This window comes from Trichogramma pretiosum, unplaced genomic scaffold (assembly GCF_000599845.2).
Source record: "Trichogramma pretiosum strain Unisexual culture from Peru unplaced genomic scaffold, Tpre_2.0 scaffold43, whole genome shotgun sequence".
Taxonomy (NCBI): Eukaryota; Metazoa; Arthropoda; class Insecta; order Hymenoptera; family Trichogrammatidae; genus Trichogramma; species Trichogramma pretiosum.
This window is the reverse complement of record NW_019640864.1, coordinates 1,270,584-1,294,280: the sequence shown is the minus strand read 5'-3', so window position 1 is coordinate 1,294,280 and position 23,697 is coordinate 1,270,584. Positions and strand designations below refer to the sequence as shown.

The 23,697-nt window shown below is 43.8% G+C and overlaps 1 protein-coding gene across 3 annotated transcripts in view; it reads right to left on the bottom strand.

The window, feature by feature from the left end:
• Positions 1-2,278: 2,278 nt before the first annotated feature.
• Positions 2,279-23,697, bottom strand: part of LOC106649559 (homeobox protein caupolican) — a 39,115-nt gene continuing 17,696 nt past the window's right edge. For all 3 annotated transcript variants that reach the window (XM_014367013.2, XM_014367012.2, XM_023457543.1), the window contains exons 2-5: positions 20,185-20,787; positions 18,197-18,312; positions 4,198-4,502; positions 2,279-4,070 (exon numbers count right to left, since the gene is read on the bottom strand). In XM_014367013.2, coding sequence (XP_014222499.1) covers positions 2,989-4,070; positions 4,198-4,502; positions 18,197-18,312; positions 20,185-20,787 — 2,106 coding nt within the window. In that variant the 3' untranslated portion in view covers positions 2,279-2,988. The remainder of the gene's footprint in view (positions 4,071-4,197; positions 4,503-18,196; positions 18,313-20,184; positions 20,788-23,697) is intronic.

The following is a 23,697-nucleotide window of genomic DNA, read 5'->3' as shown; positions in this document are numbered from 1 at the left end:
CAAAGGTTGGAGTTTCATATCGAATGGGTAAGTATACGTACATGAAGAAATAAAGTGTACAACAATTGCGATTAGGTTTCGTAATGGATTTCATTTATTGCGAAAAAAAAAGGACACATGTTTGCGCGCGCCCGACGACGCGCGAGCTTCTGATCGCTCGCTCGCGCGCCTTCTCGGTGTTGATTTTTTTTCTTTGCATTTCACATATCAATGACATTTTTTTTGTTTTATTTAATTAATTAATAATTTCGTTTACTTCGTTATACAGAACATCACATAGTTTCCATTTAATAATTTTTCTCTCTCTCACATATTCTCGCACGCGTACACATACATACACACACTCCATTATACTCCATGCACACTTCTATGTAATATATTTATAAATATGAATCGCAGAGGGGGGCTTGGGGGCGAGATAGGGAGGTTTCAGGAGGGGCCCTCCTTCGAAGTGCACCTTTCAATGTTTATTTGTTACATTTTGTTTTTATTCGTTCACTCGTCTATTATTTATTTATTTATTTTTTCTTCGTTTAATAGAATTAGTTGAAAAAACAATATCTCCTATTATCACGAGAGATACATTAAATTAATATCTTCACAGACTATCGACCCATATACATTCATATTATAAGGTAATAAGTGGCTAGTAAACATTATACAATTCGTGGATGGGCGTGTACGTACGTATGTATGTATGTATGTGTGAGTGTACTTCTATGTTTATGTAATTTTTTCACCTTTTTGTAATATATATAAGCCGCTTCGCGCACCGACGGCACATGTGTGTATATAAGAACAAACGTTTTGGACGAGAAATGACTAATTTAAATGACGAAGCTCAACGACGGGCGATTTTCATTTGCTTTATTATCGAGCCAACGACGATGGGTATACTCCCGCGTTTATTGGTGTTTGATACGTGTGCGAGACTCATCAAAGTATACAACAGCGCACGAGGAAAAAAAAAATAAAACAAGGGAGAGCGAGATGCGACGATGGCTGCTAATATTATGTACAGAAAATACGATTAATTGGGACAGATTGTACGTGTGAGTGTGTGTGTGTGTGTGTGTGCGTGCATGAGTGTGGGTGTATGCGCACCTCTACGGCTGCTGCTGCTGCCGCTGCCATTGCAAAGCTTTAGAAAACGGAAAGACTCGATTATTCTCCGAGACGGTTTTGCGTGTAATATATTATTCTCGCGCGCGAGAATCGCGATAAAACTGCCCTCTCCGTGTGTACACGTATGTACGCCCTGGTTGGTTGCCGTGTATTATATGCGTGTTTATAAATGTCTGTCCGTGTACGTGTGTAGTTTCTCGCACTCGAGCTTCGCGTGTTTTCGTGAAATTGGAGTTCGCGTTTTCGCGATGGATGGATAGGTTTTTGCGACTGGCTGCTTTTTCGAGACTGGCTTATACGTACCAATTACTCGTCCCGCGCTAAACATTGTATTACGTATAGAGCCGTGTGGCTTGGCTATTCTATATACCGAGTGCGATGGAGATAAAAGGGGGGCAAAAAACTCACGCAGACAAGGAAAGTCCGAGTCAAGCAGAGAGACGTGAAATAAGCTATAGTTCGACGCTGCACGAACGGGAGATGTCTTCGTGAAAGAGTCAACCTCGATGCTACACTCGGGCCTTCGTCGTTTTTGCTTTCCCCTGTGTAATTGTGAAAATGCTTTTTGTCCGCCCACGCGCATCGTTGCAGTAATTCGTAATAAGCCACCCGAACACATAATTGTCTTCTCGATCACAAAGCACATCGAGATTTTCGATTAAATTCATTCCGCTCGCCCCGTTAAAAATCTTCAGTCGTTGGTTCGTATATACGGTATAATAATGATAATAATCGTACCTAAAGTCGTCTAATCTACATACAATACATACACATCGTTCGTCCAAAACGGTACAATGAACGTCGTTGAATTACCAATGATTTTTTGTTTTATTTCATTATTCTTTCGATTATTCAATTCTCGTTACTTATATCGTCCACTTTTTTCCACCTTCGTTAATTCTCTGACAAATATTTACAAAACGCTATTATTTAATATCGATAATTGTTTTACATATATTTTTATGTATAATTATTTCGTAGAGTTTTCATCTATGTATAAATAGCAATATAGACATTTTTGTTACGCTGATAAAATTAGGTAATTTACCTTCTACTTGTGTTCGTTTTCTTTTTTATTTTTTTTCACCGACTCCGGTCATCGCTACTCGGCAATGACTGTGTGCCATTAAAACCGAATTCCATTGATTGCACATCTTTTGAAGATGATAGATCCGTGAAAAATAAAAAGAGACCGATCCGAAAAAGATGTCCCGTCTCCGTAAAAAATTAAAGCGCGTGACAGGTGATCTTTTAAGCACCCTCTATAATATAAGTATACCATAATATAAATATACTATTCAAAAAGAAAATTTAAAAGCTACTTATTGAGAAGAAAAGGTAAATCATTCTGAATATTTTTAATGAAAACGAAAAACAAAGAGAAAGATCGACATTATTTTTCGGATCGCTCTCAATCGGGTCAAATCAACGAATATCGCGAGAGAAATATAGATGCGTCAAAACGTTTTACAAAATTGATGAAATTTTTCTGATAAAAACGTCGCAAATGGTAAAATCGTTCTCTCACAAGTCGAAGATAACGCACTGAAAATTCATTCAGTCACTACATCGTCTTTATCCACGTATGATATATATATATAATTATATAAAGGGTTTCTCAACTTAATCGAAGTCGTGTGTTTCTCATTTTATTTACACTATGTACAATTTTTTACGCTTTATCAATTCGTTATTAATAATCGTTTGTAATTAATTTAAGATTTTATCCTCTGTTTTTTTTTTGTATTAATTTTATTGTCGCGCACAGATATTTAAATCGGTCACACGTACCTATTGCCGTACGGAGCTCTCGCTCGCTCACACACACACAGTAGTCGAGGAGGGGAGGAGGAGGCTCCTTTATCAGACGCGCCCGGGAGACTTGAGCTCCGTGGGCGCTAGACTAGCACCGCTACTTGGATTTGGAGATTGCTGCTCCGTCGTCGAGCCGTTGGAGGACGCCTGCGACGACGACGAGGGCGATATGCCCGACTGCACCGTGGTCAGCATCACCGCCTGCGACGAGGACGAGGTCGGTGTCGCTCCGCCTCCGCTCGTCGTCGAGTTGCCGCCGTTGTTGATCGAGAACGGGATCTTGAGATTGGCTGCCACCGCCGCCGCCGCAGCCGCGGATGAGCTGGACGCGGCCTGAAGCATGTTGGGGGCGCAGCTCGTTGGCGGCATCACACCGCCGAGCGCCAGGGTGCGCTGGTACTGCTCCAGGATGGCCATCTCGTGGGGCGCCGCGCCGTAAAAGTTCCGATAGAACTCGGCGCCGGGTGGCTTGATGTAGTGACCCGCGGGTCCGCCACCGGAGGCTGCAGCAGCCGCCGCCGCCGCTGCGTGCATCTGAGCCGGATGCAGCGGATGATGGGGTGGCAGTCGACTGGCCAGCGGCGAGAATATCTTGCCGACGTTGTTGCTGTTGGCGTAGGGCGAGCTGAGCACCGCCGCCGCCGCCATGGCACTGGCCGACTGCGCATCGCCGTCCTTGCTGGCCATGTCGGCGAGCGACCAGATCCGCGGCTTCGAGGACGAGTTCGAGCCCGGCGTGGCTACGATTCCGCCGCCACCGCCGCTGTGACTCGTGCTCGGAGGCAGTGGATGGCCGCCCGGCGACGTTCGCTCCGGCGAGTGATGGCGCAGCAGTGGATGATGATGCGGATGATGCGGATGGCCCCGCTGCTGTTGTCCCGCGGAGGCCGCCAGCAGACCCGGATGATTGGCGAACTGGAGCGGGTGATGGGGCGGCCGGTCGCGATCGTACAGGCACTCGGGGCTGCCGGGACTGCTCGCGGGCCTCGACTCGTTCCACGAGTCGAAGTCGTGGCGGCCCGAGCCAAGACCCCCGGGCCCGCTCGAACCGTGTATGAGGTCGAGTCTGTGGCTCGCCGACGGGCCCCGCTCGCCGTCCTCGCTCGAGCCCGTGCCCGAATCCTTCGAGTCTGTAACATTCAACAAACGACACGACGTGTTCTAAATTTGCTGCTTCAACTGATTGGCGATTCTCTCGAACTGTTCCGAATGCCCACGATGATAAAAATAAGAATTAATAATGAAGAATAAACTTACCCAGTCTGTCTTTGTCGTCGACGCTCTTCCTACCGCTGTCGTCATCGTCGTTGTTGTTGTCCTCGTCTTCGACTCGATTTCGCGGCTCCCACGTCATTTTGTTCTCCTTCTTTAGTCGTCTCCGGGCATTGGCGAACCACGTCGAGACCTGTGTGAGCGTCATCTTCGTGATGATGGCCAACATGATCTTCTCGCCTTTGGTCGGGTAAGGATTCTTCTTGTGTTCGTTCAGCCAAGCCTTGAGCGTACTGGTCGTTTCTCGCGTGGCATTTTTCCGCCTTGCTCCGTTCAGATCCATGCCGTATCTGTACACGAGGACAAAAAAATAAGGGAAAGGGCTCCGTTTAGTCTCGGTCAATATTTCGCACGCTGATTTATAATTGTACACATACACACATGTATATATTGGCTCCATGACGGTTATGCACGCGCATATCATTAGATCGAAAATAAACGATAAGCACCGCAACCCTAATACGAGTTTTGATTAAGCTACTATAGTTCGAGCTATATGTGCATTACTCTTGAACAGTTTCTGATTGAGAGAGAGAGAGAGAGAGAGCAAAAAAAAAATCCCAAAACGTGACGCCGTGAGTGGCAGCTCTTGCATAGTATGTATGGCGCCCAACGCGGGGCTCGCTTGCGCCTGCGATCGATTTGACGCGATGACAAGTCAAGACAGAAATAAGATACAAAGAGGGCAACAGATAAAGTCGCGATCTCTCTCGCGTGCGCACGTCTATATACAGCAACAGCAGGGTCAGGATAAAAGTCGAGCGAGAGTCAAAAAAAAGTGGGGAAAAAAAAGGAAGAAAAAAAAACAGTAGTAGCAGTAGCAGCAGCGTAGTGCCAATACGAGAGGTAGAGATCCGAGCAAAAGATTGAGAACATTATATATACCGCGTGTATACAGGAGCAGCAAGCGCCCAGCGACCAGGGGGTTATATACCTGGGTTAGAAAGAAAGTATCTCTCTCTCTGGGAAAGTTATCCAATCACGAGGCTCGTTACGCCTCTCCTCGTGGCATATATAGCAGAGTGTTACATATATATATGTAGGAAAAAAGTCTGTGCTCTGTGTCGAGCGCTGGTGGCGGTTGAGGGGTATTACTTTTCTTCCCGAGATCTTTTATCTAACGGTTTAACCTTTCGCGAGTGCACTCCAGCTACCAAGCGCCATATTATATATAGACCAAAAAGAGAGAGGATCGTTGCAAGTTCGAGTCTCTATTACACTTTATCAAAGAGATTAAAGCTTATAAATGCCGAATCGACGGGATTGAAATTAAATTTTTTCTTCACGCTTGACGTTTTTCATCCTGCTGACATGTTTAATTCATTCGTTCACACATATTTTGGACAGCCATGGCTACAGGCGCGCAGAGTGCAACGCAGTAAATTAAGCGAAATCGGGCGGGCACGCGGTGAACTTGTTCTTCCGGCCACGAAATATATAATTCAGTTTTCGAGTACGAGGAAGAGCGGCGCAACCACTGCACACATGCGATCGCGACGACGTCCCTTTGTGTGTTACACACATACCATCTCAGCCCTATATTATTGAGTTTTGTGTCAATCCTCGACGCAGTAATACTGACAAGTTTGTCCGCGCGCTAAGAGGGTGTGTGTACGCGCAGTTTATATCGAGCTACAGTATGATATTCTATACCGCTGCTGCTGCTGCCTGAGATACGGAGAATTAATAAAACTGTCACTTGTAACCCTCTGGTGACGCGTCGAGTTTGCTTGTGAATATCTATATATTTGCACGATATATAACGTGTAATACAGAGAGAAAGTGCGAGAGCGAGACTGTCTGCGGACTTGATCTGTGTTTGCGTGCATTACTACGATACGGGACTTTTTTCCTTTTTCTGCACGCGGTATTGAATATAGAGAAGAGCGTTTCAACGCTGCCGTACTTCGTAAACATTTCAATTTTTTTTCTGTTTTGATGTAAAATCCGAGAGAGAGAAAAAAGAAATGCATATAATATGAACATTTGATTAATGCGCCGTATCAAATTTAACTTAAGACATTAATTAAAAGATAGCAAATAGTATATTTTGCACCCAGGGAGTGAAAAACTGAAAAGTCTCAGAGTACGTGTAATTTATCATCCGAGGCGAAGCCGAGGTTGTTAATCACGTGCTCTGAGACTTTCATTTTTTGCTTATACATAGGTGCAAATTCAATTTTTTGTGAGCCCCCCAGCCTAAAATAACATTTTGGTTTTGCGCAGCGGGAGTAAAATGTTACTTTAGGTTGGGGTGGCACAAAAAAATATGTTTAACCTTCTCCCAAACCATAATTTAACTTATACACTTATTTTCATTTAGCCACTTTTAGTTTTGCGGACAAAGGTATTCGCCATCTAGTGGTGAAAGCTCAAAGTGGTATTATCGTATATAAATTACAATATTACGCGTTTTCGTTCATCTCATAAACAGAAAACACGAAGCTAGCTCGAGCTTGAGATTTGTGAACCATGAAAGGGATCGTCCCCGCAGGAGAAACAAATTAATGCATACGGTGCCTCGCGAGTTTTTGATTCTCCGCGTGCGCAGACTTGCGAGCCAAAGAGAAAGAGAGAAAGCAAAATGGCGTTCGTTCATATATTCGCTACACGATTTGGAAAGGCACATACACACACACACAGCGGGGGGGTCGCATTACTTACTACTACTGGTGGTGGAGCTAGGATTAAAAAATCAGAGTGGTTGCTGCTTGTTGCTCGCGCGAGATAACAGCTTGCCGCGAGCGCGCCCGACAAAGAGCAGCATCATGCCCCAGCGAGCGGAAGAAAAAGAGAGAGAAAAAGAGTCAGCGAGCCGAGGTGAAGGGGTGGTGGTGGCGGTGTTGCTGTTGGCGCGAGAGTTGATCGCATCACGACTTTTGTTACCATGGCGATTGCTAATCGGACCGTACGTATACGTGTCTTTCTCTCTTTCAGTTATATAAACGCGCGTGTGCTGCGAGAGGATTATGCGCTATACGATTCGTATGTACATATATATGAAGATTTTGATTGGTTATAACGCGTTTATAACGCGTAACAGAGAGAGAAAGACGAGAAAGAAAGAAGAGGAAAATTGTTTCCGCTACAGATATGCTAAAAAACAAAGAAATATAAGGAGAGTAATACATAACTCGCAGTGAAAGGAAACAATGGAAATGGCTACACACATACACGCGTGTATGTAATTGATTTGGCACTTTTGTATTTGTAAAAAGGAAAATAATATAATACCGAAGGTCGCGCACGCAGTTATATGGTAGCCATGATTGCCATTATAAGCATCACCACCACCGATTCGCGCATCAGCATCCAACATCCAACATCCGCAGCAACGTCCCTGCGCGGCCGATAATTTGTAATCGCAGTTTAATCGATGAACGCTGTTCGACAATTACACTCGACCCGCGACTGTGGGAAACTGATAAAGCTTCGGCCAATATAATACACGTGCTCTGCTTTGTATTGTGCATCAGCGTGTGTGAGCGTGTGTGTAAGTGCGCCGGATTGGCTGCGCGTCGGCGAAAGATCAAAGCTGCATCGCGTCCTCCTCCCCCCAAGCGCGCGCGCGCGAACTCGTGGAAATGAATTCTTCCTCTTTGGACGCGACGACGACGACGACCGAAGCTTGCGCACACGCTCGCGTATTCCGGCCTCGATAGTTTATAATAGTGTATATTTCTTCTTCTTCTTCTTCTTCTCTCGCGTACGTTGCGCAAAAATTTAATGAATAATGCGTGTACATTCCGGCTGGGCCGCATGAGTAGTAGTAGTGGTAGTAGCAGTAGTAAGTGGTGCTTTATTCAATTACAATAAGTAGCTGCTTTATAGCGGTAGGTAGCGGCGAGTTATGTATAATGGAGGAGCCGCCAAAAGGTGAAAATATATATCGGGGACGTGCGAATGTGTATAAAGAACCGCACAGCGGAAAAGCACACCGGAGTCGTCGCAAATAATCGATGTATATAGGCGATCTTATCTCTCCCACGATAATACCCGTGGCAGGCGAAATAGTACGAAACGACTCCGAACGAACGTATCCGCGAGGTGCGTTATGTAGGTTGATTGATTTTCCTATATATATAATAATAATTATATTGTAACTGTTTTGCTACAATATAATTATTACTTACCATTCATGGATTTGAAAGTAAGTCAAATTATTTAAATCAATCCTATTTTCAAAAACAAAAACCTATACATTCAATTTAAGAGTCTTGAAACGCTAAATAAATACATAAACGTCATAATATCTGCTTATCTGCGTGTCCATACGTTATGCTTGTATGTGCAAAGACGAGAAAGAGACATAGTCGGCACGTACGAAAACTGGTATATTACACAGATATTTACATTATTATATTATAATAATATAATATAAAAATCGCGCTAGCCTCGCTAAGGTTCGAGTGAATAAAATGAGGTACGAGATAGTACGAGCGTGCGCGGGGTGGGCACGGCTTTATATGCGGAGCAAAAGAGAGAGCGAGAAAGAGACGGAGCTCGTGTGTGTGAGTTTGTAAGCGCGGGCAGGTGTGGTATATCCGAGCTAGCGCTCCGCCCCTCATTAGTATAGCCGCCGCCGCTGCCGTCGCCGCAGCAGCGATCACGCGCACACACGCTATATGTGCTGCCAACACGAGAGAGAAAGAGAAAGAGAGAGAGAGAGAGAGACAGACTGAATCGGCTCTTCAAGGGCTGTACTCGTATAATATAAGGTAGAAATATCTCCCCACACGTGCGGCTGCTGTTGATGCCACGGCCACAAGCCCCGCGCTTCATATGTGATATGCATTTATTATTATATCCAATGATGAAACCTCGACTCCGATCTTTGGACGAGCTGCTGATCCCGAAGATTTTTCTTTCTTTTTTTTCAATCTCTCCAGGCTCGAGAAATTCTTTATAACGCTAATAAAAAATCATATTAAATAATGTATAATATTCGCTTGCGTGTACGACTTGCTGCAGCGAACTCTTATCTCTACCGGCCATCTTTAGCGAGTGATTTTTTTATCCGCTGCTCAATTTCTCCTTTTTTTCGAGCAGTGAGATGAAAGAGGAGTATATTTTATAAAGGGCGGCGCGATCGCGTCGTGGTTAATCAGGTGTAAAGCCACGCCGCGCCAGCGTCGCGTTTGCGCGCGATGCACGACATTATAAAATGTGCACTCTTTCGGCAATATATAATAAAACGACGATTCGTTGCTCTCGAAAATGACAAAAAAATTAATAGATTGTTCAGAACGTTCACAATTGTTCAGAAATGCTCAACATTAATGATGGCTTCATGATAAAAAAAACGAACTGGTAGAATGTTTTAAAATATATTACTATTAATTAGATTTTTATGGATAATTTTTCTTTTAAAATTATGACATCACTTTAAATACAATCGCATACTGATTTAAGCCTCCATCACTAGATGGCAAGTTTCTTGATCTGTAAATCTGCAAGTGGCAAAGCAAAAATCAGCATATATAAGTCTACTTTCTATCATTCGATGGCGAAAATGGGTTATTAATTGTTTGTTCAAGGGGCAAAGTAAAATTAATTGTTCAAGTCAAAGTATGGTTTGAAAAGTATTAATTTTTCAGAATTACAATTAAAATCATTATATATATATATATATATTTTGCGCGCCTTATCTGAACCTCTCTTGCTCTCTCGAGAATATAATATTCGCGACAAAATCTCGCCTGCGACTGTTAAAGGCTTGTACACATCATCGACGCAAGCTATGCGTGTATGTATATCATATACTTAAAGATGTGCGAGAGCAGCTGCGAGACATCACGTATCACGCTCGTAGAAGCTGTCCCGCGCGCAAAGGAGTCGTCCGCTCGGATCTTGTCTCGTTCATCGAGATGAGACTCGAGAAAAATGCGAGTGTAATAATAATATCGCCCGAAAAGACTCGAAACACAAAGACGATAATTGTAGCCGAGTAGTGTCGTTTCGTCTCGCGTCGTTCACACGATGTGTACCATCACCTATAGTAGCACTACACAAACTTTCAATTATCGTCAATGATCGTATCTGTGAACGTTTCTCGAGGCGCTTGTACGAAAAATTCAAGCCTATAATATACATGCGTAGCTCGCACCGATCGTGTGTACTCCAGCATCGATCATCCTAATGCGCTGGATGTACGTACAGCGACGATATTATATGTAATATTCAAAATATTAAAATCTAATCGCGCGCCTCGTATTCGACCGCGTCCAATTGATTCTCCGAGGGTCCTGGAGACCGAAGATCGACGCGCGATCCATCTGTATTATGTACAGGAGTCGTCGATCAGTCATCGGCTATAATACATACACGTGGAGAACGACACTACGAAGGCAGCGCGTCGAGATTCTAAAATTAAAAACGGAAAAAGGGCTAAAAACGTGTTTACCCATTCGATGTAAGGCTCAGAACCCCTTCTCCTTCTCTCGTTCTACTTTTTTTTCTCGAGTCATTAAACGCTTGTACATCATTCGGTGCCCGAGTATATGTCACGAGATGCGCGCGAACCAAGAACGTAGGATATTTAGGACCCTTATATATCGTATACTAAACTCGGCTTGTTCAGCTTGTTAGCTCGGGTCCACACGGAGCGAATACACATAACGCCAGATGACATTGTTTCCTTCCCTTGTTGCCGCACGACTCTCCTGAATCGATCGTAACCATACGTTAAATAGAAGAAACCGTCCTTATTTTATTATTTTTTTTAGCCAAGAAATTTACAATTTGATTTCGTACGTATGACACTAATTTACAAGCTTATACGAGCCGAGTTAAGCTTCGAGAAAGACATATCTCGATAGATATACTTCGCGCCGCTTCGCGAGCCGGTTTTCCACTCCAGGCGTGCGCGAAAGAAAAGAGATGCATGTTTGCGCAGAGCTTCGACGATCCTTTTTTTTCTTTCCTCAAAGAAATGTCTATTAACTCGGCGATTAGAAATCATTCGGCACAAATACGGCCGAGGCGTGTAAATACTTAACGTTCACGTTTTTGGCATTTTAAATGAACCACGACGTACGCACAGCGAGAGAGAGAGACGAATATGTGAAAGTCTTTAAACGTATATATACTCAACTGCGATCGGAGTTCGCGAGAACAGCATCAGCAGCAGCTCGTTGGGGCATTACATAAAAATTTGTTCAAGAAATAACTTCGCTTAATATTCGCGCGCGAGCCCGAGTATACGCGGAATTTCTCAATCGAGCGCGCGAGTTTTGCAAAAATTTTCTGTTTCACAATGATCGCAATAATATTGAAAGGCGCGCGTGCTCGTCGTCGTCTCTTATCTTCATTATTGCCGTGCAATAACGCGGGCCCCGCGATCGCATCGATGTTAACCATATACGTTATATGCTTGTAGCCGATGAGTCTACATATTGAAAACATAAAGACTCTCGTATATCCCCAGTAAAAACTAATCGTTTCTCGGCAATCATCGCACTTTAAGATTTGCGCAATATTTATATCGAGCGGATATGTGGTTTTATTAATTTTTTTTCTCTTTCTCTCTCTTTTTCTTCTCGTATATTACATATATCTATCGATGAGTGGGCTTTGGTCATTTTCAATACATACATTACACTTTTAAACGTTTCGCGAGTAGAAAATAAAAAACACGCGTCTTTTGCGAAATATTGCAGGCAATGCGCGCGTGTGAAAGTTTCAACTCGTCGCTTACCGGAGCTGCGCTGCAAGCTCGAGACGCACGAAAATGCGCGTTTGTTTGGTTTTTTCTATGCGAGAAAAAATGCCGGTTTGTCTGTTTCTTTCGTGACTTGCAGAGACAATAATTCACACGCGCAATCGAATGAAGAAAGAAGCACTTCTGCAACTATGCTCGATCGAGACTCAACAGTCATTCCAAAGACACGTTAATTGTCAATATAAAACTTCATTTGGTCGTGCTTTTTATTTTTAAACGTGCTCTTAAAAATATCGTCAACTCTTTATTGGGAAGAGATCGATACATTCCCGTTAACCAACGCGAGCCGAGAGGTCGAGGATTGAAAAATTAGCAATACGCATAAACAAGTAAAGACTCGCCAAATTCCACAAAAATTTTTATTACGATTCATATCCGATCGTTAAATGTCACACACACGGCACATGTGTCTGTTTCGGGTCTCGAGCCATATAATATATACACCAAGAAAGTGCGGTGGTTTACAAAAAGCACATAAAAAACAAAAAAAAAGTAAAAAAACACGAATAAGAAGGTGACGATCTCGCTGTCGCGTCGTTTACAAAAAAAGAGGTCTAATTTTTCTCTCGTTTCAAAGAGTCATTAAAAACATAAGCGAGCAGCAACATAGAGCCTCGTAGAGAGAAGCGCGCGTCGTGCGCAGCGACAGGCGGCGTCAGTGGTTTTACTGGCGCCTTATTAGCCTCGACTATGACGACTGTACGATATCCCGCGGACTGTAAGTATATATGTATGAGCGATCGGTATCTCGTCAGCAACAGCACACATATGCGCGATGTTACATATTTTATAAGTGCTAATGCTCGGGTGAAACTCACTTCTTTTCTCTGTCTCTCTCTCTCTCTCTCTATAAATTAACTTCGTATAAGCTTTTATTGAATTAATATTGGCATCTACATATTTAATGTACGTTATGTATTGGCTGCGCAAATCATACTCAATACATATTTACTCGAGCCGATCGTCACCTTTTGCCGGATGACTAATGTATTACAACCGGCGCTGCTGCTGGCTGATCGCTCGCGCACATTTTCAACTCTTGAACGCGCGTCACGTACTTGGAGCTGCGGACACACACACGCGGATACACTGTGTTCTGTTACTACTACTGCTACCGTGCCCGGTGACAGAGCGAGGATCGCGCGTCCTTTTAACCCTACAATGTTGCGCGGACACAAGTGCAGCGTGTGTGTGTGTGTGTGCAAAGCTCGCTGCTCGGTATATTACATGTATAGCTGCTGCCCGGAAGCTATAGCTCGACGACACCGGAAAGTCAAGACCGTTAACCCGTTGATGTGCGCTGCGCGCAGCACATTTTTATAATATACATATCCACGCGCAGGATTACGTATCTGGTATTCCGAACCAGGATTCGCTCTTTTAATCTTTTAGCACCGATTTCGGGATTAATAAGTATGCGCATTATGTATCGAGCCAGCTCGTCGTCGTCCTCGTCGCGAGAGTGCGACTCTCTCGAAAATGGAAAATCTCGGTTTATTATACGTATGCTGCTTGATCGATTGATTATATCGCGGACGCATATAATATGCTTTTATCGCGTATAATACGTACATACGCTTTCTCACTCTCTCTGACGTCAAGTGCGTGGTGATCTGTCGCGCGCGCGCGCCTGTCCCATTTACGAAAAGGAAAAACGGATTTTTCATCGATATGTCATGTAGCTGCGTGTACGTGTGTGTATGTGTGTGTGTGTGTGTGTGATTGGACAAATATTTCACATTTACAAGAGCTTATACGCGTTTGATATAGAAGAATATAGAAAATCATTATTTATTGGGAGAGATAACGAATAATCGAAACATGGATTCATTTGGAAAGTCATATGTGTACGTATTATAGTTTGACATCGATTATTACGCGAGCATATGCCACCACGCTGCTCTCGCCTTGTTTTACATTCATACATTACAAAAAAAATCAGAGCTAAGAAGCTCGCTCTTCGCCGCTCGAGTTTTATCAACTATATAGATATAAGCGTTTGTATGACTATACATACGCGTGGATCGAGATGCGCTTCGATGTGTGGATATTATAAAGTGTCGCCTTGAGATACAGAGAGAGAGAGAGAGAGAGAGAGACGAAGAAGAAGCTCACCGATCCACATTATATGCATATGTGCGCGCGAGAGCTGTTTGCGTCTCTCGTAATACGCGTGTAAGGTCAAAACTCGTTCTTATTTCCAAGCCTTTTTTCACGTGTTATATTCCGCGTACATATTACATGTATGTATAGGCGACATCGCGCGGTCGTTGCCAAGCTCTGCTGTAGCTCTCTTGCGGAGCTCTGCTCTGCTCTCGGGGCTCGCGCACGCGGCTAATCAGCCGATAAGAGCATTAATGTATATTTCATGTCGTACATCGGTATATACACACGCACGCAGACGGACGTATACACGTACGAGCAGAGACACAAACACAAATACTTGAGGAGCCGACCTTACATATAGCTCGGAGTCGTCGTCGTCGTCGTAGTCGCATATTTACCCGAACGAGAGAGGCGAGAACAAAAAAAAGAAGTTAAAAAAGAAAAAAAAGAACGAGTCGCGATACTATATTGCTAAAAATACGATTGTAAAGCGAGAAAGAAACAGACGTATTACTGCTCGCACACAGCTCGAGGAAGATAATACACATTACGCGCGTTTGTCAAGTCTTGTTGTGCGAGCTGCAAAGTCGCAATGTTTGCGCGATTAAATCGAGAATCTAAGATTCACGCCCGCCCGCGCGCGATACCCTTTAAACGTATGTATAATACTGCAAGTGTACGCGCACACTCACACTCACACGCATCATAATATGACGCAGTGCGCGACAGCATTATAACTCGGCAGAGAGCAGAGGCGATACACGCATTACGATAATACCGACGTAATATACAATTGCGTCGTGCGCTCGACGACGTGCGTGAGATGAAAGTAATGAGTCATTCGACGATTTTTTCTCTCTTCTTCTTCTTTACCTTCTCTCCTATTCCTTCTTTCTCTCTCTCTCTCTCTTTCTTTCCTCTTTTTTTTTGCACGTAATGAGGTAAGATAAAATTCCGAATCACGCGCGCGGACCCGGCGAATATAAACGCGCACACACGACACACGTGTGTCCGCGTCCGTCCACTTCCTTCGATCGCCGAGCTGGGTAGGCGCACGATTATTTCGATCCCTACATATATATATGAGCGCGGCCGAGTGTAAATAAATATTCGAATTTTATAATGTAGTTCCGCGTCACGTACACAACGACACGCGCATTATAAAATGTAAGCAGTGCAACAGCAGCAGCAGCAGCAGCAGCAGCAAAGAGTCGATACCAATCGTCGTCGTCGTAGTCATCGCATGTATTATAAAGGACACACGCGGGGGTTTTTGACGCACTTCCGTCGCGTGTACATGTCATCGCTCGTACCTACCGTATACACATATAAAGCTCGATTTAGATTATTACGTTATGCAAGGAAGCGCGTCTATGTTGTACATCAAGGCGGCACCAATGTTCCGACTCGATGTGTACGCTCGTGCGCGTAGCTGTTTCGTTGTTTTGTTTTTCAAAAGGAGTTCTCTATGAATTTGCGATGCGACACGACGCATCGGACGCGCGAGCGATTAAAAAAAAAACGTTTATATGTAGCGATCTAATACGACGTGGTGAATAACCGATTCTCGCGATGATGAATTTTTTTTTGAACTTCGTTCCAAATCGGGGAAAATAGAACTAGGATTACAATTTTTATCGTTCGTTCGCGGAGGCCGAGCGAGAAACAGAGCGTTTAGAAAGATATCGACGCGAAATTTTCATGCGAAATGTTTACGCGCCTCGATATAACAGTATTCGAAACAGCGCATAATATAACAAACGCGCGAAAGCATATTGCAATTCGCGCAAAGCCGCGTGTTCGCGCTATCTAAGCGCCTTCGCGTAAAAACGATTCATCTTAATTTTCCGTTGTAAATTTTGCTCTCTGCTCGCGAAGAGATCTCGCGAGTCGGCCGTGCGCATATAATAATATAATATCGTACAATATGCCTTATTATTTAAATTTCATTATCGCGTCAAGTCGGTACACTCTCGTATCTGCGCCCCAGAGAGTACGAGAGAGCGAGCGAAAGAATCAAGAAGGCAAAAAAAAGCTCCGGGATTGTGAGTAACAAATGTCGTTCACGGGTCAAGTGAAAACTAATTTATTGAAATGTTTGTGTGTCGCGCGAAACACATATGTATGTATTTATCTCTCTGCCTCTCGCGCGAACTCGATGACGATTTGCTTATTAAGAATTACATGCAGATATACAAGTCCCCGCACATTTGCTTCGTTATATCTTGCACATTATAATCGTGCATATGTGCAATTGTTCGCTTATGTATATGTGCATGTATAATATGTTACAACGAAATTGCGAAAGGCAAAAGCGAATCTTAAGATGAAGAAAAAAAGCACAATGCGAGAGATCGACGTGGAGCTGTGTCAAAATTTGTTTCATCAAAACGTTTCGCGTGTGTGTGTATCCGTGTGCACTTTTTTGGTGACCCAGACAATAATAGTATTGCTGCGATAGTTATATATACAAACAGGCTTATCTGCGAAATCGATCCAAATTGACTTTTTATGTTATCGAGAGTGCTCTTCAAAAAAGCCGCGCATATGTTCTCTCTCTCGCTCTCTCTCGGCTTATATTGTATCGATAATAATTATTACCGCTTTAGCGTGTTATAATTATCGTGGTATATGTGTACGAAAAAACGACTCGCTTGCGTCAATTCGGGCGACGCAACGACTCGACGACGATTGCCATATATATTAATAAAATTTTCTAAAAAAGCAGCAGAGATCGAGTATTTATAATCGAGTATCGAGCGTCTATCGCGACAGATTATTATTAAACCTAAAAACTAGTCAGGAAATCGAAGATGTTCCATTAACGCTTAAAAATATGCACGACGACGCTGCTATGCGGCGTTCCATATTGCACACACACACACACCCGCAAAGCAGGAAGAAAATCAATGTTAATATGTGTTACAAGAGTTTTTTTTTGTTGATTCCTCAATCCTCATAGCGCGACCCGTGCCTGCGTAAGTTATGTAAACTATGTAATCTGTCGCTTCGGTCTATAATTTCTAATTCCGATCGAAAATCTATTAAGCCATGAGGTGGATTAGACACGCATACATAGGCTTTACAATAATATATAATACGTCCTTATCGCTCGGCAAAGATCTCGTTTTGTCAGAGCTTCCTCTCTAGCGAGTTTAAATTATTCATCAAAAATATCTGGTCTTTCCCAATTCCCCAATCGCTCTAACGAATTTTTCCGTGTTTCAATATCAAACACGACGAACATTACATTACATTTCCATTACATTAAGTTACATTCAGCTGAGATTTACACATTATAAACCTGCGCGTGTACATCAAAACGAGATGTGTTGTATCGGTATTGACCTGCAGACTCGAGAGCTCAAGAGACGCTGCTGTAAGACACACATGCGCGAGGCAAACATTATCGCGCTTCATTGATTAAAATGCAGCATACTGTTCACGATTTTGTTTTCAATACTTTCTTTTCCCCCTGCTTAACATTTATTGTTTTAACGTTATCTCTATCGCCGCTTGCTCATTAAGTGATTTACAACAAATTAATTATTTTTCTCATCTTAGAGAGTGAAAGAGAACTTGTGTGTATGCGCGACACAGCAGGCTGCGAGAAATCGAAGTAAATAGATTTATAAAAGTGAGTCCGCGATAAGTAGTGTACTGTGCAACGCAGCAGTGCATACACGATTCTTATACAGCCTCCACGGGTGTGCACTGCAGACGCCGCGCCACAGCTCGATACGTATCCGCCAGGGCACGAGAGCACGACGAGCTCGGTATTGATTGCCAGTTTTTATTTTTATTTATTTATTTTTTTCTTACGCTGTTCGCGTCAAAGCCGATACTGCGTACACACGTCCAATTAGGTGCAGCTCGCGCACATACAAAAAAGTATAGGCTGAGCGCATATCGTCGTGACAAATGTATTAATACAATACGAGATAGGAGCTGCTCTCTCGCGCGAGCGAAGGTTCGATAAGTCCCGCGAGGTGATTCATGAAGTTGCTCCTCTCTGTCTCTCTATCTTTGCGCGAACACGCATAGATTGATTATCGTCGTTGCCGAGCCATATATATACTCATATACATGTGTTAGTGCCGTGTATATATTTATGTTGAAACAAAAAAACAGTAACAAAACGGAGGAATAGGTACTCACCCATTGAATGGGTAACCGGCGAACGTCGCGTCGTACGGATGATACACCGATGGATAGGGCCATGCCGCGGCCGCACCGGCTGCGCCCAAGTTTTCCTTTAGGTCCAAACCACCAGCCTGCAATTGATATAAGAAAAAAGAAATGAAATCAATGGATTAATTTATCTGCAAACACGTGTACATTCTTGTATGCTCATGATACGATTTTTTTGCTTTTTCTCTCTCTCTCTCTCCCGGTCGCGCCAGGCAATATGATATTTATATCGATCGGCGAAATCGTTACGTCTCTGTCGCTCGCTCTCTCGTCAATTTGTGCTCTAAATTCACCGATATACATCGAATATATAAAATTCAATGTTTCTGTGTACAATCGTCGATGAGTTTGTGTGTATGGCCCTGCCGACGACGAGCGCATCTGCCCAATTTCTAGCCGCTTCTCCTTTTTTTTTTATCTCTATATTATACATCTGTTGGCGAGGTCTTGTGCCTCGTGCAAATGCGCGTGTATGACGACCAAAAAAAAACAATAAAAAATGAAATAAAATAAAATAAAACCAACAGATTGTTTGGGACAAATGTCGAGCAACTCGTAAATAAGAGGTAACGAGCTACTCTCCGCGCGCAGTGGCGGACGCGAGCACGCGCCCCGGCTGCGACGACGCGCCTCCTGCACTCGCAAAAAAATCTAGAACGGGATTCATAATGAATTTACAAGAGAAAGAGAGAAAGAATCGAATTGAGTCGGGTGCAGACGGAGCGAAGGATGATGATCGGATTATTTGTGCCTCTTTGTGTGGCCACCGGTCTTGTATTATACCCACCGAAAACACTTGAGTTATCAGTGAACGTGATTCAATACGTGCCTGAAGCTTTCTATCTCGTTTTTCATTTACGAAAATTAACTCGCAACCGCTCGAACGATCGATCATCCACACGAATCGGTTGGAAAATCGGCTCATCGATCGCGACTCGATAACGAAGATGGAATATACAATATAAAAAAAAGGGTCGATTCTCAATTTTTCCATGTTTTCGCTCGCCTATTTCTTTTCTTCTCCTTCTTCTCTTTTTTTCTGTTATTCTGCTCGTCGTCGCCTTGTTGTCGTTGGTATACATAAAAGTTTGCATCGTGTATATACAGACTTTGAGCAAGCGAGCTTTTGCATAATTCCTCTGCTCGCGCGTGTGTGTCTGTGTGCACGCGTGTAAGAATGCGGAAGCCCGATGAATGGAGAGAAACCCCTTTTGCTCTTCTATAAGTCGATGCTGTCTGTGTATGTGTGTGATGTATAAACTCACATGCATATACAAGTCGGAACCCGATTTGAGTTTCGCTCGCTCCATCTCCCTCTTTCTTTCTCTTTCTCTCTCATCGCTAATACTGCAGCCGAGCTTGATGGAACTTTCAAGCGACTATAGCTAATTCCACAGCTGATATACAAGTACGTTATATGTATAAACATTTTTATACATATATATATACGCACGCAAACACGCAGCAAGAGAAAGAGAGAGAGAGAGAGAGAGAGAGACGATCGAGGAGTAGTCGGTCGGTCATAAAATTTTATAAGGCACCAACTTTGATATGTTGTTCGCGACGGATCAAAACACGAGTGCTATGACATCGACGCTAATATCTATAGCAGCGCAAAACACGTCGTCGTATGAGCTCTCTCGGTGTGCTCGGATAGGTTATATAACTCCATCGGTGTATATCGGTTATGAGATTATACTAATAGGTACAAGAATATTGAATATTAGATTTTTAAACAACGAGCTTAGAACTAACGTGTGTGTACGCTTCTATGTATGTTTATGTGCCTGGCACGACTTTAGCTTCTTCTTATTTTTTTCTCTTTCGCTTTGCTTTCTATCTCGAAGCTTCGTCGAGTGCAAAAATCAAGCGAACGTCTCGAGGATGATGCAACTTTTCATCGAGAGAGAAACAGTCGCTATTCAATTGCGAGCTTGAAAGAATATCGAGCTTACCTGTGACGAGTAGAAGGGCGCCTGCTCGGCACCGAGTCCGGGGAAGTACGCGGCCATGCCCTCAGCCGCCGCAGCCGCGTAGGGGGTGGTGTACATGGACAGGGCGGCCGTCGGGATGGCGCCCAGCCTCTGGTACGAGCCCGAGAACAGCTCGTACTGGCACGAGCAGACGGTCTGTCCGCTCAGCGGATCCGTGAATATGGTTCGGCCGGTCTCGCAGCAGCGACCCGAACCGGCGGAACCAGCCGCACTGTTGGGTGGCAGACCGCCGCCCGGACCGCCGCCGCCACTCGTGGAGCCGCCGCTCTGCGAAGCCGGCGAGACCGAAGCGACGGCCGTCGGACTGGCGCCGGCCGGCCGCACCACCGCGCTCGTCACTGCCATTCTCAGTCCGATCGGATGATGCGGAGGCGGTGGATGATGGGGATGAGAACCGCTGTTGTTGCTGTTACCGCCGCCGGTTCCGGACGAGGCGTGTTGCTGCGAACTCGCCGTGGGCGACGTCGCGCTATTGACTATTCCCGAGGAGGACGATGTACCACCGGAACTGCTCGAGGCGGCGATCGTCGCGTTAACTCCCGTCGCCGGTACTGTTACAGGACACTGAAACATGAAAAATGGTAAAACGTTAGAGATCGCTAGTCTCAATGACGTCAGGAGAGAACAGTGATTTTTTTTGTCTCACGGATTCCTGACTATTATAATTATCGCTATTATTATTAGCATTGAGCTCTACAGCTACACCAAATGTAACACCGTTCGACATTCTCGCGTTGCTTCCAGAGTAGAGAGAGAGAGAACCTCAGATAGGTGTACGCGCGTATCATACACGGACACACACTCGTATACACAGACTCACGCGACAACAATTGCGTACGAGACACATCCGGTTAAACGCGCTGACTCGGACACTGGCCGGTCTGAATATTCAACGAATCGTGCCGGCTGTGCACTTCTTGCCGATCGCCTTGCTCGCACACACATATACATAGAGGCTCCTCCACTCCTATTATATTACTCATATATATATAAACTCGAACTTATATATGAGGCATTTCATGCGAAGTGTCCTAGCGCTTCGCCGCGCGGCCCAATTAAGCGAAATCACTCAGTTTCTAACTCACGTAAAAAGTATCAAAATATACTCAGAAAAAATAACTAACTAATGATTTCGATAGGAAATTTCCTCAGCTTTCCGATGGTGTGGTCAGATTTTCCGAAATTTTCCATTTTCCCCGGAAAAATTTGACATAAAGTTTAAAACGCAAATATCTCAAAAAGCCCATTTTTAAGATTTTTTTAAATAGTCCCAATCGAAAGCTGAGGAAATTTCCTAACTGTATGCAAGTTTTCAGAGTGTGCAATTGATTATTACTTAGTGAAACACAGCTGTGAACATCGGGCGCTCGGCCGCGCGGCGGTATGACGCCAGCCGCCGCGCCGTCAGCCATCGCGCGGCACCCACTGCCCTATTCTTGTGTATGACACGACTCTAATTTCTCTTTAAAAATTAAACAAATACATGATTTCGATGTATTTTTTTCTCAGCATTTCAATGGTGCGGTCAAATTTTCCAAAAATTTTCGTTAATTCCAAAAATCGTTTAATTTTCAACTCGCTGTAAAAGTACCTAAGTGCACCTTGAAAAATAACTATCACTCTATTCCGATGGAAAATTGTCTCAGCTTTCCAATGGCGAGGTCGAATTTCCCGAAATTTTCCATTTTCACCGGGAAAATCGTCGAGAACTCTATAAAACTGACTATCTCAAAAACGACTGAATATTTTGAGTTAGAAAGTTTATGTCAAGTTTTTCCGGAGAAAATGAAAATTTTTGGAAAATTTGACCGCACCATTGAAATGCTGAGAAAAAAATACATCGAAATCATGTATTTGTTTAATTTTTAAAGAGAAATTAGAGTCGTGTCATACACAAGAATAGGGCAGTGGGTGCCGCGCGATGGCTGACGGCGCGGCGGCTGGCGTCATACCGCCGCGCGGCCGAGCGCCCGATGTTCACAGCTGTGTTTCACTAAGTAATAATCAATTGCACACTCTGAAAACTTGCATACAGTTAGGAAATTTCCTCAGCTTTCGATTGGGACTATTTAAAAAAATCTTAAAAATGGGCTTTTTGAGATATTTGCGTTTTAAACTTTATGTCAAATTTTTCCGGGGAAAATGGAAAATTTCGGAAAATCTGACCACACCATCGGAAAGCTGAGGAAATTTCCTATCGAAATCATTAGTTAGTTATTTTTTCTGAGTATATTTTGATACTTTTTACGTGAGTTAGAAACTGAGTGATTTCGCTTAATTGGGCCGCGCGGCGAAGCGCTAGGACACTTCGCATGAAATGCCTCATATAAAGAACTAATGCGTTTAGATACGTTAAGGAGTCGCTTTGGCTACGATCGTAAATGTGTCTGTGCGTGTATTATTGGACAATGTGCGCGCTCCCGTGGACAACTAATGATGTTTATTCAGACGAGAGACAATAATACACACATGCGTATACCTACGCGGACACACCGCAAAGACTTGTGCGCTCGCGCGCCAATATTATACGATGCCTACGAGGCATTGTTCGGCTTTATAAGGCCAAAGTACAGAGACGACGACGACGACGACGACGACGACGACGCGCTCCGCATCGCATAAACGCGTTTGTCGAATTATCGCTGAATTAATTAGTCGAAATTTTCCGATCTCTCTCCTGTGACGCTCGAGGCAGGCGCGCCGCCGCCACAGCGATCGATTTTCGTTTTTCCTCGTTTTTCATTTGGTCTAGTTATTTTGTTTAGCCTATGCCTATGTAACATAAATAATGCTTAATAAGCTGCGGCATTTTTCGATACCCATAGTAATGAGCACGCGCGAGTGCATTATATTATAATACGCATACCGATTTTGAGCGCGTGCGTAAACCTGTCTTGTTTTTATTTTTTCGTTTTCCCAAGATCGGTATACATATAACTCGTATAAACTCACGCGTTCGTGCGTGCGTGGGCCGTATCTACAGAGAGCAGTTGTTTTTCCTCAAGAACATGCGTACGAACCCAGAGATTTTCTCGTTCGATCGAATTTTTCATATACTCTTGTGCCCAAAGCCGATCTGTCTTTTGCGTCTTTCGTGGAAATCTGTAATCGCTCGCGTTATAATCGTTGCCTCGAATGCATTACGATACGCATTTTTCGGGTACGCACGCACGCACGCACGCACGCATGCATCCGTATACGTGAGGTTATGAACAATAAAAGAATGCGATTGTCGCGTTATGTATCGCGCAAAAATGCGCGCGGCGCAAAAACAACGGGAGAAAAAAATTGAAGCCTGAGAGACAAAAAATGAAGATGTAAATTTGTCGAGCCTCGAATTTGTCGCTCGCTTTGGGTCTCGCGACCTACAATAATGTATAACGACACGCGCACGCTCTTATATTTATACGAGCTCTTTACATTAATAATGAATCTTTTTAACCTCTGGCCTTGTAGAGTACATTTTACACGACA